At 36.9% G+C, this 18,567-nt stretch overlaps 1 protein-coding gene and 1 pseudogene across 9 annotated transcripts in view; both read left to right on the top strand.

Moving 5' to 3' along the window:
* Positions 1 to 18,567, top strand: part of LOC106880559 (uncharacterized) — a 217,564-nt gene that overhangs the window by 177,930 nt on the left and 21,067 nt on the right. For all 9 annotated transcript variants that reach the window (XM_052967166.2, XM_089350859.1, XM_089350861.1 and 6 more), the window contains one exon: positions 7,961 to 11,042. In XM_052967166.2, coding sequence (XP_052823126.2) covers positions 7,961 to 11,042 — 3,082 coding nt within the window. The remainder of the gene's footprint in view (positions 1 to 7,960; positions 11,043 to 18,567) is intronic.
* Positions 13,256 to 13,370, top strand: LOC128247748 (5S ribosomal RNA; annotated as a pseudogene).

Raw genomic sequence — 18,567 nt, 5'->3', positions numbered from 1 at the left:
CCTTGGTGGAGGTAATAATTGCTGGGGTTGATACATTAGACTAAGAATATTATTCAGGGTGGTGCCCCAGCATGGCTGCAGTCTAAAACACATAAAAGATAGAACAGCAACATTCATTTATACAACTGCTACACAATATCAGGTTTCTTTCAGTTTCCATCTACCAAATCCACTCGCAGGGCTTTGATCAGCCCAGAACTCTAGTAAAAGACACTTGCCCAAGGGTCTGCATAGTGGGACTGAACCTGAAGCAATATGATCTGAAAATAAACTTCTCAACCATGCCACCACACCTGCACTATAAAATAGTGGCTGCCAAATGTTGCATTATTGTACAGTGGTATGCTGTGAAAATAACAAAAATTATGTCTTAAAAAAATGGGAAATGTACAAGTGAAATTCTCTATTTCATGTATTGGATAAAAAAAAATGGTATTTAGTAACTTTCTCCAGATTAAACTATTTATAGGCTAAAATATATAAATACCTTTATGCACAAAGTGTGCCAAAGTATTTATTTCCTCTAGAGTGCACTACAAGTTAAAGAAGTTTAAGAACTGCTGTTAGAGAGTAAGAAATGAGTGGAAGAAGTGCAGGGAGTTTTTTTCTTTTTCTTTTTTTTTTCTCTCTCTTACTTGGCAACACATTTTTTTTTTCTTTCTGTGCAAAAGCAAGGCAAGAGTGAGGACTTTGCTGGTATGAACATGTGATGCAAATGGATAATGGATACCAGATGAAACAGTGCGGTGCCATGTGCTGTTTGTCGAGGCTAGGTAGGTTAGTAGGTTGGTAGGTATCCACAGGAGAAAGGAGATTGGGAAATAGGTGGCAAGAGTTGGTGATGTCAGTTTTGAAACTGAAATTGCTGAGTCTCAACAAATGAGATGACAAAGGATCACTGCAAGCGATGACAGCACTGTCATCATGGGAAAACTGTAATTAAATCAATGATGCAGAGTCTTAAATGTTACTCTCAACTCTCTCCGATATGTGTACATATATACTATATGACCCAGTTAAAGTAATACCCTTGAGATTAAACAAGTGGTTATTTTATTATTATTAAGAATCCAACATATTTAAATGTTTATTGTTATTATAATCATTGAGAGAGCTGCACACACCATCAACATGAAGCTGGGGCACAAATATACGAAGCCCAATATATACCCATCTGATAAAAGTACACCAGACACATGCAGTCACAACCACATGAGGGTGACATAGTGGACTCATATCTAGATAGATAGGGCATGACCTTGCAGTGGGGCCCAGTTAGAATTTTCCTCGGGTCAAGTAGCTCATCCTGCTCGAGAATAAGGATTGTTTAAGGATGATGAATAAAACTCCCATGTTTCCAGAGGGAATTATTCAAACTCCAAAGAATTCTACTTAACACATGGCTATGATGCTCCCCAACTATAGCCACAGGATTCCTAATATCTTATGAGTGGATTTGGCAGGCTGGAATTATGTAGAATCCATCACACACACATATATATATATATATATATATATATATATATATATATATATATATATATATATATACGTGTATGTGCATGTGTTACTGTCTCCTTGTCTTGTGTTTGCATAATAGTTGTTAACAAGTGTCACTGTTATGAGAGTGGTGCCATTCATTTCCAACCTTCCGTGCAAACAGGTCTGGCCATGGGAAAATATTACCTTATTTGATAACTTATGTAGCATACTTAAAAAAGAAAAGGCCTTGGAAAATCACCCACTATTTTATAATATACACAAAGTCAGTGTTGTGGTTTAAAACTGCTGTCTGCTTTATAAGCTCATGCACTTTATAAGCTGGCAGTGAGCAAGAAAATAAGTGACAAACAATTAAGAGAAAGGAGTGGTGTTTGAGAAATAGGTAGATAGATAAACTGAAAGAGAAAAGAGCAGACCATAACTCTTTAACCTTTTAGCAGTTGAACCGGTCATATCCAGCCAAAATATTCTACTGGATTTATGTTTAAACTGGCTGGATCTGGCCTTAAAAATAAACGATCATGCCACTGAATTTGGAAATGTTCAAGAAAATTCATGACTAATTCAGATGAATTTCTTTTATTTTCTTTTACTTGTTTCAGCCTTTAGACTGTGGCCATTCTGGGGCATTACCTTGAAGAAATTTAGTTGCATTACTACTGTACTTTGTAGTATTACTGGTTATGATATACAAAGAAATTATGATAAACACAAATTTATATCATTTGTTCCTACATACATTTCACCATTGTGTTGATTTGGAACTCTGCACTGGATGTTCTAAATGCAATGGGATTGCTTAACCACAAGTGATCATCATCAGAGTAACACTTTATTACATTATGTTACAAAGATCTAATATCTTAGGCTTGGATTTAAATTTTATATATTTAAAAAAAAATGAGTAGAGGTGGCTTTTGCTGGGATAATTTTTGTTTTAATGATAATGTTAACAGTTACTTAAATGAGTTTCAAGCTTATCAATAGCCATTTTCAAACTGAAATTCTGTGGTTTAGAAGATTGTTTATATAGCAAAAGATTTTTTTCTTACAAGTATACAAATAAAAATAAATAATTTTTTTTATTTGTATACTTGTAAGAAAAAATCTTTTGCTATGTAAACACCCTTCTAAACCACAGAATTTCAATTTGAAAACAGCTATCGAAACTCATTAGAGTAACTGTAAACATTATCATTAAAATAAATATTATCCCCTCTACTCATTTTTTCAAATATATTATACTGTACCCAGAACTTTTTTTATTATTCTACTATATATATATATATATATATATATATATATATATATATATATATATATATATATATATATATATACATATATATATATATATATATATACATAAAGGGTGTGAAGGGTAAATTGTTGCCATTTTATGTTTTTAATTTCGCGCATGCACATTGTTTTTGATTTTGTTGACTACGCTGTATAATAGGGTAAGTTTGGGCATCATCTGTGAGAAAAACAGCACCATGATGCAATTCCCTCTGCTAGAAATTTGGAAACAACATGCTGTACTGCTTGGCATTCGTGCCGGAAGAGCCGATACAAACGTTTCAGAGTGTTTGGGTGTCACTCTGAGTGTTTGTCATGTCCTCAAAACATATTCTGAGAGTGATAAAAATCAAACATCCAGTCAACACCATGGTGTTTGGGGAGTGATCACTAGTGATGGTGATATTATGCCTCCATTCATCTTCCCACGTGACCTCAGACTCAACATGGAGGCCTACATCAAATGCCTGGAGGAGGTAGTGCTACTCTGGGTCAAGAAGGTGGTTGCTGGAAGACCCTGTGTCTGGCAACAGGATTCTACATGCCACACAAGCAGGGGAAGCCAGTCCTGACTGTCAGACCATTTCTGCAACTACACCACCCCTAACATCTGCCCACCTTACTCCCCAGACTGCAACCCCCTTGATTATTATTTGTGGGGTGCAGTTGAGTGAGATATCAACAAAACTCCTTGCAACACACCAAAGATGAACTGAAGGCAAGGATTATGGCAGCATTCACCAACTTAAACAAGGAGACTATCCAGAAGAGTTGCAGGAGATTCTGAAGTCAACTGGAGGCTGTGGTTGAAGCCAATGGTGATTTTATTGAATAAATTTACACTTTAGTATTTCAAGATATTTTTATGTTAATTTTGGTAAATATATCTGTTAAAATGAGATGTTAGTGTTATTTTAATTTTTGCGTAATTTAGATGACAGTTTATTCACCACATCCTCTCTATATATGATATATAATATATATATATATAATATATAATATATATATATATAATATTGTATCGGCAAAATTAAGTCATCACTAATTGTGATTGTATGTGGCTACAAGCACATATATTGCTAGAAATAACAGTTAAGCCACTTATAGTTGTGAAAAAGCACATTTATATACAGCGACAGGGTAGATAACTGCTCCTTGAGTGAAGCAAAGCTAGAACATTGGACTGCACAGTTTCATCCTAATAGGAATGTGAATAAATAAGAATTACATTTGATAAAGTAATCTGAATACTAAAGGGTTAATGTTGTTTCAGTGACAAACCTGGCAGTTGAAAATTTTGAGAAATCCTGGAATTGGAATATAGGGCCCACTTGTGTGTGCCTTTGTGTTTATCTCCACCCACTCTCCACTTCAATGCTGGTTTGTTTACATCCCTATAATTTGGTGGTTCAGTGAAGAAAGCCAATAGAATAAGTATCAGACTTAAAAATAAGTACTGGGGTCAGTGACACTGACTATCTCCCTCCCCTCAAAATTACTGGCCTTATGCCTAAACCAGAAATCGTTATTACCTCCGCCAAGGAAGGAGGTTATGTTTTCATCGGCGTTGGTCTGTCCGTCTGTGTGTAAAATAACTGAAAAAGTTGTGAACGGTATTTGATGAAACTTGCAGGAAAAGTTGGTAATGACACAAGGAACAGATGATGAAATTTTGGTAGTGATCCGCGAATTTGTATGGATTCTTGAAGGATATGAAGTATTATAAGGTTACGTTCTTTGATTATCTCCCTTGAAAACACGTTCATCGTTTCCACATAACCTATGGTGGCATTGCTGTTTCCAAAGTTTATTTCCGTTTTGGCAGAGGTCTGCGCTCTCCGAGTGCTTTTCTAGTTATATTTTCATTACTTGTATGTAGCCCTCACTTTCTGAAGAACAACTTTGCTCAACTCCTTGTTCTACTTCTTTACAACATGAAGAAAAATTTTTTTCTGTTTAACATCTCCTCTTGCTTGGCCAGGTATTTCCAATGAACTTGCCAATTTATTATTTTGTTTTAATTTCTTTTTTTTTTTTTTTTTTTTTTCTTTAAATACCAAAAATTCTTGCTGAATCATTTTATTTTTTACCTACATTTTACTTACTTTCCCAGCTTTCTTTCATCTCAGTTTTGTTCCATTATTTGTAAATACTTCCCTCACATGGATTTAATGTTGCCTTTCTCTCTCCCTCCTTCCCTCTCTCTCTCCCTCCCTCCCCTCTCTCTCTCTCCCCCTCCCCCTCTCTCCCTCCCTCCTTCCCTCTCTATCCCTCCCTCCCCATCTCCCTCCCCATCTCCCTCCCCATCTCCCTCCCTCTCCCCTCCCCCTCTCTCACTTATATCTTGATATATTTGCCCTCTCCCTTATCTCCAGTTTCCCTCTTTTCATTCAGTTCAACAGTGTTTCTATTTTTGATACTACTTTCCCTTGCTGTCCATACTTTCATTCATAGCTCTGTTCTTTACTGATTAGGACGGTAGTTCATGTTTTACTCTCATTCTCACAGTTCCCAGTCTGCTTCCCTCACATACTCACAGACATGCACACACACACACACACACACACACACACACACACACACACACACACATTCTCATATATTTCTTTAGAAAAAGCTCTTCAATCAATAATTTCACTTCATTTTGTAGAATATTTCAGTCTTGTTGTCTACCTTTCTGACAGGGACAACCTATGAAAAAATGTGTTTTAAAAATTTGCCTTTTTTTTTTTTCTTTTTAAAACTAAAACAAGGAGAAACAAAGAAAAATAGTTGGAAAAAAAGCAGTGCTGACCTCACTGTTATGTAGTGTTGCCTAAGTACTAGTAACCAGAAGGAAAAAAAAGGTTAATAATGAATGGCATAGCTGTGTGGTAAGAAGTGTCAAGCATTGGTTAATTATTCAGTTCTGTGGTTATCTACAGAAATTGTTGCATAGCTTAGTTCTATGTATCTTTGGTTGCCTAGCTCAGTTCTATAGATCATTGTAGTCTAGAAATGGTTAACTAGCTAACCTGAGGAAATAAAGTTACAGTTTGTTCTCAGTTACTAGTCCCAATCAAGCTAATATCTTGATCGTAGCATGAAATTAAGGTTTAGAGTTGGGTAGATACCAAGATCTATGGTCAATATTTTGATCTTTATCTGGGCCCTACATTACAATATCTGAATTTCTCTAAATTTTCAGCTGTCAAATTTGTTCCAGAAGCAGCCCTTCTTGTTCTATCTATGTGTCTCGCTATTTCACACACCCCACTCTTTCTTGCTAACTGTCAACATATAAGGTGCATGAGCTTATAAAGCACACAGCAATTTTAAGCCACAACACTTGTCTATCTAAACTTTGACCTTGTGTATATTACAAAATACAAGGTAATTTTCCTAGGCCCTTTCTCTTATAGCATGCTTTATAAGTTGTCAAATAAGGTAGTATTTTCCAACGACCATACCTGTTTGTTAGAAGATTGGAAATGAAGGGGACCACTCTCATGAGAGTGACACTCGTTTACAACTATCATGCAAAGACAAAGCAAGTAGACAGAAACATATGCACAAACACACACATGCATGCACAAACACACACATGCATGCACACACACACAACAGATTTCTTTCAGTTTCCATCTATCAAATCCACTCATATAGCTTTGGTAAACCTGTAAAAAAATACTTGCTTGTGGTGCCACTCAGTGGGATAAAACCATTTATTTGGGAAGCAAACTTCTTACTAGACAATCATACCTGTATCTCTAGTCACACCTGCCCCAATAACCATGCCCATGCCTTGAAGCCATGCATCTTATTTTAATTCTGTGTAGCATTTTTATAATATACTTTTAAACCTTAACTTGTTTGTTTACACTGAGCGTAATGACTATGTTGACTTCAAAGCATATTCCTGTAACAAATAACTGTATCAAAAGTTGATGTTTTAATGGTGTTTCATAAACTGTTGTCACAACAAAAATATCACATTTCAAAATGTTGACACTCTCGTGATTTCCTTAAGAGTTACTGAATTGCAAGCTCAAAACTAATAGTTCGCTGAATGGAAATATTAACTAGTGCCTTGCTTCAGAAAGAGATATACATAAAACTGAAAATGCTTAAACTGAAAGGCAATGGGGAATAATTATTGTAGGTATGGCAAAGCACAGACATTGTTGTGTGGTAAGAAGCTTGCTTCCCAACCACATGGTTTTGGATTCAATTCCACTGTGTGGCACATATGTATATATATGTGTGCATATGTCACTGTCTCCTTGCCCTGACATCATGTGATGGTTGTAAACTAGTGTCACCATCAAGCAAGTGGTCCTTCATTTCCAATATTTGGTCAAAACATGTCTGATTATGGGGGAATGTTACCTTACTTGGGAACAGGTGAGGGTTGGTGACAGAAAAGGCATCCAGCTACAGAAAATATCTGCATCAATGAATTCTATCTGATCCAGGCAAGCATGGAAAAGTGGACATTAAAAAAAATGATGATGATGTTGGAGGTGTAGAGATGAAATAGTCATAGATCCATTTCTGTTGCGAGCAATTTCATTCATCATGTTCTTGGGTTTAAGCAGTTTATTCTTCATTGCTTCAGTTCACCTGATATCTGAAATAGGTATGTGATCATCATCATCAAAGAGACTAGCATCTTATCCCCGAGGGGCTTTATTTTTTATTTGTTGTTGATGTTTAGCTCCTGGTTTGTTGCGACTGATCAAACTTATGACAAAAATCATTCTGGTTATGCTCATCCTGTCTGATTTAAAGATGTTTGAGGGAAATTTAGCAGCTATTTTTGGCATGCTGTATAACCATAGAGAGGCCGTTTTCATAGCTTAACATGTTAGAAACAACTATTGAAATAAAAGCAGTTCAGCCTTCCAAGGCAGTCCAGTCATGACAGTCTTGTTTTATTCAGTTACACCGCAGTGGGACTACAATATATGCACTGTGTTCTTCCTTTTAAGACAGTAGAGCATGGTTTGTTGAAATTTGGCAGCCATTTGGAGCAGGTTGAATGTTCATGAAGATGTTCCTTTGTTGACTTATGTATTCATGTGTGTACATATATATTTGGTAGGGGGAGACCTTTCCCTCAAAATTTCCAATTCTAAATATTGATATGATTTTCATATATTTATTTTTTCTATTTCAGTTGATGGAGTACCGTGATGCACCTCCCAGCCCTTCAACATCAAGTGTCACTTCAGTATCAGCGTCTGGTTTGGATGCTCTCAGTTCTCCTACTACCCCAGCTTCTCCTGTACCTGAAGAAATGGATGATGAACGTCTTCCAAATGAACTGCTGGAGGAGATATGCGAGGATATGGGCATAAAGGACAGTATGGATATTGATTTAATTGACTATATGATGGACCAGACATCACAGATGAACAACACACAAACAAATGAAAACTACTGCAACTCTGTAGATATTACTCATCAAATGCATAGAACACCAGATATGGGAATGGGGATGAAAGGTCCAATGATGCCAAACTTATCAATGCCAATGGGTAAAGAGAACATTCAACATATGAGTAGCCCTCATTATCCGCTCATGAACAACGTGTCTTCTTCACTGCCCCGTCATATGTCTGGGAAACCAATGCATCATGGTAAATCTTCCCAGTCTTACGTTGGTAAAGCAATCAGTACACCTCTTCACATGCAGTCAGAGCAAGGGTTCAAGGCTCCTTGCGCTCCAACACAACTAACCTCATCAGTTCCATCAAATTCCACCAATAAACACAGTAACTATCACCCAATGCCTCAAAGTCAACAACAAACCACTCCCACCAACTGCATGCATTCCTCCTACATGTCATCATCTATGACTCATAGCTGTTGTGGTGGCTCTCATCAACATCATCCACATTGCTCTACACCTTCATCGGGAGAAAATTCTAACTTTCATACTCGAACAGTAACCTTTGCTGAAGGCCCACCCAAAATTATGAACCATAACCCCACGTCTTCAAAATACAATATGGTGGGTATTGGCAGCAGTAATGATGTACACCACCATAACAGTAATAACAACAACAATAACTGTCCTCAGTCTCAGAATCACGGACATGCTCCTCCTGGGAAACCTGAAATGTATCGTCAACATAACTCAGCCTACGCTTTACAGCCTCAGAACAAATATGGCCGTCCCTCACCCCCTGTGGTCAATGTCCAAAATATGCAACACCACATGAAAATGTCGAACAATCATCACAACTTCAATAACACTGCAAAACTATCACATGCGGATTGTTTGCACCAGCCAATGCGTCCTATGTCGAATTGCAGCTTTAAGTATGATGATCAGCAGTTGGCTGCTTTACAAAAGGGTAACAATGGTAGAACTTTAGAGTCACCCCTTGATCAGGGCTACTTCTCTGGAGATGCAGCAAGTGTGAAAAGTTACAGTTCACAGTCTTCGGTATGCCAAAGTAACGACATGTTGTCATCACAAGATAGCTTGACCATCAAAACAGAGCCTTCCCAGCAGCATCACCACCCACAGCAAATGATGTATAACAGGTCGGACATGGCCGGACAATCAGTTGTGAAGACTGAAAACATGATGTTGTCTGGTGCTGCAATGAACCAAAATCAAAGAGAACATATTTCTAACATGAAGCAATATTCTTCCCAGCAACAAGCTAATGCATATGCTTCCTGCAACAAACAATCATCTCATCAAGGTTGTATCCAGCAATATGGGTTTAATATGTCTACAAATATGTCAACATGTTCATCAGATCCATCACAGAAATCAGTTCAATCTAAAATACTTCCACGACTCAATCATAGCAAAGATGTGGCTCCCTACACAGTGCCTAGTAACAATGGGCAGGCCACAATTAATCCTTATCATGAATTTTCTCAAGGTGTGCCCACTTCTGATCAAACTGGTTTGGACAATAATAATGCAGTTGTAGACTTTCCCACCAACTTTGGAAAAGAATCTCTGAATTCTGAACATAATCAGAACCCTTGCCAAAGAGTTGGTAACTATGGCAGCTCAGATTATACTGGTCAACCCAATGGAAGTTGTATCATGACAAACTCTGACTTTCCTCCATCTAATTCTCACTCCTCTAACATCCCACCTCAGCCCTCCCCTAATACTTCTTTCACTAATTACAGATCGCAAGGTAGTGAAATGGGTCAGGCAATGCAACAAACAATGGCCCATTCAGGACCGGCTTATCAGAGTGCCTGTTTACCAAAAGGGTTGGAAGCTAATCAGCATTTGCAACATAACGCGGAGCATGTTGGGGGTTACCCTGGAATGCCTAACCAGTTAGCACCAGTTATGAAACCATTTAAACAAGACCCTGATAGTCAAGGGTACAGTGCTCAAAAACAACCCTACATGCATGATGCTCACATGACATCACAGAATCAACTGCCAGCACAATCGTGGTCACAGCAACAACATCATCAGCAACAGCAACAACAGCAGCAGCAGCAACAGTTACATCAGCAACAAGGATACCTTCCTATGAATATGAACAATTCTTTACAAATGCATCATTCAAATTCACGCTACATGTGCCCCCGGAGTGCAGTCCGGCCGCCGTCACAGTGTGTCCAATCATCTGTACCACCTCATTCCATTTCAAACCCCAACATGTCACACATGGAAATTAGAAACAGAGTAGGGATGGATCTTCCATCTAACCATTTAGGTCCTCACCATCATCCAAACATGCTGAATGGCAATATGCCACCACAGGCATGTCCCCAGGGTAATTGGCCAGTAGATATGGGGAGAGGGGCAAATGTTAATCATCAAGTTCCGCAGCCTGTAAATTCAATGCAACCTGTACAAATGGTGCCCCAGGCCAAAATTCCTAATGCTGGACTTCAACATATGCAGTTTCCTCCACATTCTGGAGATCCAAACTGTCCAATGGGGGTTTCTACAAACTGTAAGTTTTCTCACCGTCCACCAATGCTGTCTTCGCAAGAAGCATTTATTGAACATCTCATCATGGACAAATCTAGTGCTTACCGCTCTCATCCCCTCTTCCCACTACTCCGGGATTTGATGATTACTTACATGAACTTCAACTCCCAATCCATCCATTACCAACTAATCCAGCATTTACCAAGTCAGTTTGAACGCTTACTTCAAAACTTCTTAAACCGAAACCCACCTCGGGGAGATTACCAAAGCAACTACGCTGTTGAGAGTGTTATCATGGATGCACTTCGATATGCACACAGTTCTCTCATTGGTAAGTTCTCAGATTTTGATATTATATTTGGACTTTATGAGTGATATCCTTACTGAGGAAATTATTCATTTTCTATTCTATTCCTTCCAACTTATCTTTGTGCACAATAGTGTTATTGTTTACAAGTTTCCATTGGGCCCATCACTGTTTCTCTTTATTTCTGACTGTAGGCAGTGACAAAAGAGTGTCTTGTTACTTGGGGGGAAATAAATATCACAAGGCACTTTGCTTGACAAGCACAATTTCTCTTTTCTCATTAGTGTTTACATCTTTTGCCAGTTTACATTGGTGAATAATACACATGTTTTTATGTCACCGACCCACATCTACCACACAGCCATGCCTGCACCTATAAGTAGAAGACACTTGCTCAAGGTGGCATGCTGTAAGACTAAACATGAAACCATGTGGTTATGAAGTAACCTTCATGACCACACAATCAAACCAGTTTTGTTATCATTATCATCATTTAACATCCATTTCCCCTGCTGTCATGGGTTGGACAATTTGACAGGAACTGACAAGCCGGAAGACTGCATCAGACTTCACTGTCTATTTTGGTATGATTTTTACAGCTGAATGTCCATCTTAATGCTAGCCATCTTACAGAGTGGACTGAGTGCTTCTTGTGTGGCACCAGCAATGGCAAGGTCTACTTTTGCATGGTTTTTACAGCTGGATGCCTTTCCAAGTGCCAACCACTTTCCAGTATGGACTGGATGTCACAGGCATGGCTGAATTTTCAGGTTCTCTCCTGCTGTGTGGCACCCTGGGCAAGCCAAGTGTCTTCTGCTGTGTTTACAAGCTAGCCATCTTTGCATGATGTAGTGTATGTAAAAAAAAAAATGGTGATTTTGTGTTTATTTCTCCCAAATAACAATATGTCTTGTAGCATTGCACCTTGCAAGGACAAGTGGAATAGAAAGAATGAAAATCTCTTACTGGAAAACCAGGTAAAGGGAAGATTGGTGACAGGAAGATTATCCAGCTGTCAAATATTGCCTTAAATAAGTCTTCATCAAAGCAAGCCACCATGGAAAGGTGGACATAAACACACACACATACACACATAAAATAATATATATATGAAATATATATATCCAACCCATGCCAGTTTAGGAAATGGATATTAAATGATGATGATGATGATATGCATGGTGGGCTTCAATGAAGTTGCCATCAACTAAATTTCACTCTCTGTGTATTGGGCAGCCTGGAGCTGTGATAGGAAACACTTCCTCAGGTGTTGCAGGTTGTGAAATTTACTTCTTAACCACACAGCCATGCTCATATCAGAACAAACTTGCTGAAACTTTTCCTGTTATTTACAAAAATAAGGATTGTTGTTTGTGGTGGTGTTGATGGTGGCGGCAGTGTGCTTATCTATTTGGCTATTTTGTTTATAATAATTCTTAATTTTGGAGTGTATTTGTTGACATTGTCATTGAGCTCTCTATTGTTTGTGTTCTTCATGGTGTGCCTGTACTTATAGATAGTTAGAGAGATAGACTGATAGATAGCTAAATAGATGGGTAGATAGATAGCAGTTATATTATTTATGTAGCTGTTTACATTATATATACACTTTTGAAAGGATGTATATGCTTTTTAGTTCTTATCACCTTCAAGCCACATAGAAATCTCAGAGTAACATCAAAATATTATCTGCATTCTGTTTCTTTTGCATACTTCTAATGCATTTTTGTGTGAATATGTTTGTGTGTTTGTGTGTGTGTATATATATATATATATATATATATATATATATATATATATATATATATAGTTTACTGTTTCATTAAGGTAAGATCAACAAAAAAAGTACTCCATTCAGTGAGAGACAAATATCATTTAATGTGCATAGTATGAAGATATGAGCTACTAATAGTTTCTTGCTTTGTGTCACCAAATAATCTGCAGGCACTGAGCACATGGTCTATTCAGTTTGCAAAGCAGGACACTTGTACAAGGTAAATGAAGAGAAAAAAGCTAAACATGTGAGTGTGTGCACTTGTTTGTGTGAAGGTGTGTTATAGTCTCTTTGTCTCAACATCATGTGATAGTTGTAAACGGGTGTCATTGTCATGCCAGCAGTGTCCTTTCCAAAAAACAAGCAATGGGAAAATATTACCTTACTTGGGAACTGGTGTAGATTGGCAACAGGAAGAGCAAGCATAGACAAATGGCCATTAAAATGATGACGTGTGTGTATGGCTTGCAGCCATATCACATTGAATACACTGGTTCTTGTCCAATCTCCAAAGTTAAGCGGTGTTGAGCCTAGTACCTAGATGGGTGACCACTTGGGAAGCCTAAGTGTTGTAAGCATCTTACACTTTCACACATCAAGCTAAGTAAAATCGTTGTTTCCCACACTTACAGGTTTGTCCTTTCAGGTGCCAGTGCCACTTAAAAAGCACCTGTGCTTGTGCTGTGTTAACGCACTTGTGCAAGTGCTGCGTAAATGCACCCATGCCAGTAGCACATAAAAAGCACCCAACACACTCTGCTATGTGATTGGCTTTAGGAAGGGCATCCAGCTATAGAAACCATGCCACACTAGACAGTTGGAGTCTGGACAGCTCCCTGCTAGCCAGCTCCATGTCAAACTGTCCAACCCATGCCAGCATGGAAATCAGAATTTAAATGGTGATGATGATGATATATATATATATAAGCTTCTAAGTCAAATAGTCTGGTTCTGTGTATATGCAAATTATTTTCTATTCAGACTTTCATTTTCATGCACAAATAGGAATTCATGTGCCTTGTTTTCCCAAAACTTGATAAAAAGTTATTAGGAGATTCAACTGGTTGTACACCTGTAATTGAGGATTTTTGTGTGTGTGTGTGTGTGTACCTTGAGCAAGTGTCTTCTACTATAGCCTCGGGCCGACCAAAGCCTTGTGAGTGGATTTGGTAGACGGAAACTGAACCCAGAATCATGTGGTTAGGAAACAAACTTTTTTACCATACTGCCACAAACTTTCTTTTTTAATTCCCTGTGTTAGTTTTTTCCAATCCTAACACTTTCAAATTTAATTTTTTTCAATCATTATTTTCTTCATACAACCAAACCACACTTTTGACCCTTATTGCAGGGTTGCAATCACCTTCCTTTTTGTGCCTTATATGTCAGAAAATAGGGTGGATGAGTGTGTGTGTGTGTGTGTGTGTGTTAGCATGTCAACCATTTCATGAAAAACATGGTAAAACTACAATGTGTTTATTTAACTACTTGTAATTGAATATATGATATATGATATATCATTAACAGTATGTGTGATGTATCATTAACACAACAAATTAAATTAGTTTCAGTCAATTATCAACTGTATAGTTAGTTAATTCTGTACTAAATTACTAATTAGCTAATCCTAACTGAGACTATCAATGAACAAAATAGAGCAAAGTGAATCAGCAGCTTTTATTCATAAATGACATCGTTAAAAACAAAACAAGAGAATAATTAGATGATGAAACAAGGATTTCTTGGTGATTTTGCAGTTTAGTGACCTTTCTTGTCTTTTTGCAATTCTACTCTGAATTGCCCATTAGTACTTTGGTAGAGAGTCAGTATTTCTCTTTAACCCATTAGCATTCAGATTACTCTGTCGAATGCAATGCTTATTTATTCACATTATTTTGAATTAATTATGCATTATCTTGTAGCTTTGAGATTTCAATGGTATGACTGTTTATTGTTTAGAATGACATTGCAGGGTAGGTGTGAGAGTCTGGATCTCACCAGTTTGAATATAAAACAGGTAGAACATTTGGGCCTGATGCGGCCGGTTTAAATGGTAAAGGGTTAAAACTAAAGCCATCATCATCATCATCATCATTATTATTTAATTTAATGTCCATTTTTTCTTGCTTGCATGAGTTAGATGGATTTTGTCGAGACAGATTTTTCTATGCCTGGATGCTCTTCCTGTCACCAACTCTCACCTGTTTACAAGTATGGTAATTTTTTTCCCCATAGCTAGACGATTTCCACTGAAGAAACAACTTTGCTTGTATGGCAATTATGCTCACTTGCAACCAGCACGTGATGTCTAGACAAGGGTACTACAAACACACACACACTCAATCAGCTTCTTTCAGTTTACACTCATGGCTTTGCTCAACCCTGGGCTATATAGTATTAGTCACTTGCACAAAGTGCCATCTAGTGGGATTGAACCTAAGGCCACATGGTTGAGAAGGAAGCCTGCATCTGATGTAGTTGTTTACAAAGCCAAGATGTGAAACGTGATGTTAACTATCAAAACAAGATGCTAACTTAACTATTGCTTTTTTGTGCAGATGGTGTCTCAAAGCTATTTTCTATTTAAGTCACAAAATTCAGTGTACAGTCTTAATCCTGCATATTTATTTGGTGATATTTCCTGCACACTTTCAGCAAGTACAATCAAGGCCATGCTTTTGTTGCTATATTTCAGTTGAAACACACAGCCCCTGTTTTGATTAATTTTAAAAATAAAGACAAATTTAGTTCAATAACTCTGTTATTATTAAACTGGTGCGTGGAACATATATAAACATGGAATATTATTGATGGAAGGTTTAGTTTTGAGCTCTAAAATAAGAAGTTTCTGTCATAGAACAAGAGACAGTCTCAGGCAGGTTTAGTATCGAAAGAGTTCAATAGTCTGGAAAATGAGGTCAGAATGACATAGATATATCCTGAATTATTTTCTGCAATATCTAAAATCATAAAAATAACATTACTTATTAACAATGTTTTTTTTTTCCCCCTTACCTCACTGCATTATTTTGTGAAGGTAGCCTTTTAGGTGTTCTCTCTGCATATGTTGAACACTAACTTAACTGATGATTTTTAAAACTTGGTCCTTCTACCACACTAATAACTCATTCTTTCACCAGCAAGTGGGGAGAATCAATATTAATATATTCCTCCCACCCCTCTCTCTCTCTCTCTCTCTCTCTCTCTTAGTGTGTCTATCTATGACCATCTTTCTCTTGCATTCACCACTTTTTTTGGTTTTAGTTACCTTTCTGTGTGTGTGTGTGTGTGTGTGTTCTCATTTACATTTAATTATTTCCTTTCCTGATTTCTTACCATTGGCCTAAACAGCCCCCATTATATATATATATATATATATATATAGAGAGAGAGAGAGAGAGAGAGAGATAAATGGGTGGATAAACAGACAATATTTTAACTTAGGCATTCCTCTTTTCTGGTCACTATTTTTCTAAACACCACACACACACACATGCAAGATGGGACGACACTCTTGTTGGCCAACATCCTATTTACCATCAGTGTCAATTATACCTAGCTTAGAGCTTCATTGACACCTGTGACAGGTGAAAAAAAAATAGCCATTTTGAGAGGTGCTTCAGTCTACAACATTGCAAATTTTAAATGTTCTAGGTTTCTCCCCTTTTCAATGGTTCTCTAGAAAATTGTTTCCCAGATGACATCTATGGAAATATCTTTTCACAATTTTCTTTGACAGCTGAGAAAAAAGTGGATTTTGTTTTAACTTTACTAGCAAGCTTTACTGTACACTGTAGTTCTGTTTATTTTTCGCTTTGTTATTGTGGTATTATTCGCAAGGTTAGAATAGCAATAATGAATGTTGGCTGTGTGTGTGTGTCTGTGTGACATTTTGTAAATGTATATGTTTGTGTGTGTGTGTGTATGCAATAAATGAAATGGTTCTTTAATTGTAAATTTAATGGTCCATGTATCTTAATACTAATTACATTGTGTGTGTATAATTAGGAATCTCATTTTCATTTATGATCAAATAACCCCTGAACTAATTGAATCTTTACATACCACTTTATATTGTTTGTGTGTGTGTATGCATGCGAGCATGTGTGTGTGTGTATGTATGAATATGTGTATATAAGTGTATGTGTATATTTGTGTGCGTGTATGTGTATTTAATTTCACTTAGTATAATTGCTAACTGTTAAATAGAAAAATATTGTCTGCAGAGTGTTGTTTGAGATCAAGTGAATTTACTAAAAGGGATCTGGGAAAATGAGTCTAATTAGAAAAGGTCAAAGAGAATTTGTTCTGCAATTAGTACTGGTAATAGCTTCTTACTTAGGCACAAGTCTAATCTCTTATCCATCAGTGTTAACCACTGAATTCTTTGTTATTGCTGTTGTTATTTTTTATTTTTGTTTTTAATCTTTATTGTTTTAGCTATTTACTTCCAGTTCACTCTTAGTCTTGCAAACCTGGAACATTAATGATGCTCTTCCCTCACACATAGTATATACAGAACCATATTTTCCAATATGTACTTCCCTTTTTTTTAAGATGCCAGGGTGTGTGATTTGAAGGAGGTGTGGCTGCTATTGCTAGCAGGTCATTGAGACTCTCTTTTGGCTCTTAGTATTGAACCCTTTTGTTACCATATTTACATTGAAATATTACTACCTTTCTTTCAATTAATTCTTAGAATAATGAAGAAATTATTAGAATCACTTTGTCGTTATTAAGCTGATATTTGGAATACAAATTAACATGATGATAGGTTTTAATTTAAATCAATTTAAAACAGAAAGTTTTATCATAGAACCAAGCTCAGATTCAGGCAGACTGGTATCAAAATGTTTAATGTTGGCACTGGATGCCATTTGGTAAGAGATGAACTGTAGGTTAAGTTTTCCAATAATTACTGGAAAAGGCATGAATGTCATAAACTCTCATTTCCCTTTCCTTTAGAAATCTTAGATGTTATTTAAGAAACTACTCAAGGCCTTGTTGCAGACACAGCAAGTCATATCCGGAAATGGATATGTTTTAAGGAAAAAATTATAGAAAGAAAAACCATTACAGCATATTCAATTTCTTATAATTTTCACAAATGTTATGCACCCTAACAGTAAATGTATAGTTATGTTGATCTGTTGGTTCTAAATAATTATATAATGCTGTTGGTGTTATATATATATATATATATATATATATAGAGAGAGAGAGAGAGAGAGAGAGAGAGAGATTTCTAACTTTGGGATAAGGAGATAACTTTGTAAGAAAGGAAAATTTTGTTGATTAAAGCATTGCAAATAATTGACTGGTTGGTATTTTGTCAGCCCTAGAAGGAGAGAAGGCAAAAGTGTAATTTACTCAGCAGCATTTGAATTCAGAAAATGAAGGGGTATGACTAAGCATTGTATGGAATCTTGCATTTCTCTCATGCTACTTTACTATTATTATCTATATTAATGGCAACTGTATAACTGTTGTACAATTTAGCCTTTAAACTGCCAGCCAGATGTGGCCTCTTACACAGATCATACAATGTCATTCTAAGAACAAGAAAATTGTAGCAAAGCTGCATGATAATGGTGTCACACGTGGCATGCAGACCAATTTGTTTGACGTTACATTTTATTTTGATAGGCGCATTATGTTTTTTATTCTCCTCTTCCATTTTTTTAATGCAGTGTGCACATGCACATTGTGTGTTCATACTTCTCTTTCCAGAACCATCTTATGAACTTGTGGTCATGAAGAGTGCTTCATGCTCCG

Source organism: Octopus bimaculoides, chromosome 4 (assembly GCF_046866305.1).
Source record: "Octopus bimaculoides isolate indiv1 chromosome 4, ASM4686630v1, whole genome shotgun sequence".
NCBI lineage: Eukaryota > Metazoa > Mollusca > Cephalopoda > Octopoda > Octopodidae > Octopus > Octopus bimaculoides.
The sequence above is the reverse complement of the archived record's forward strand: the minus strand, read 5'-3'. Positions and strand labels throughout refer to the sequence as shown.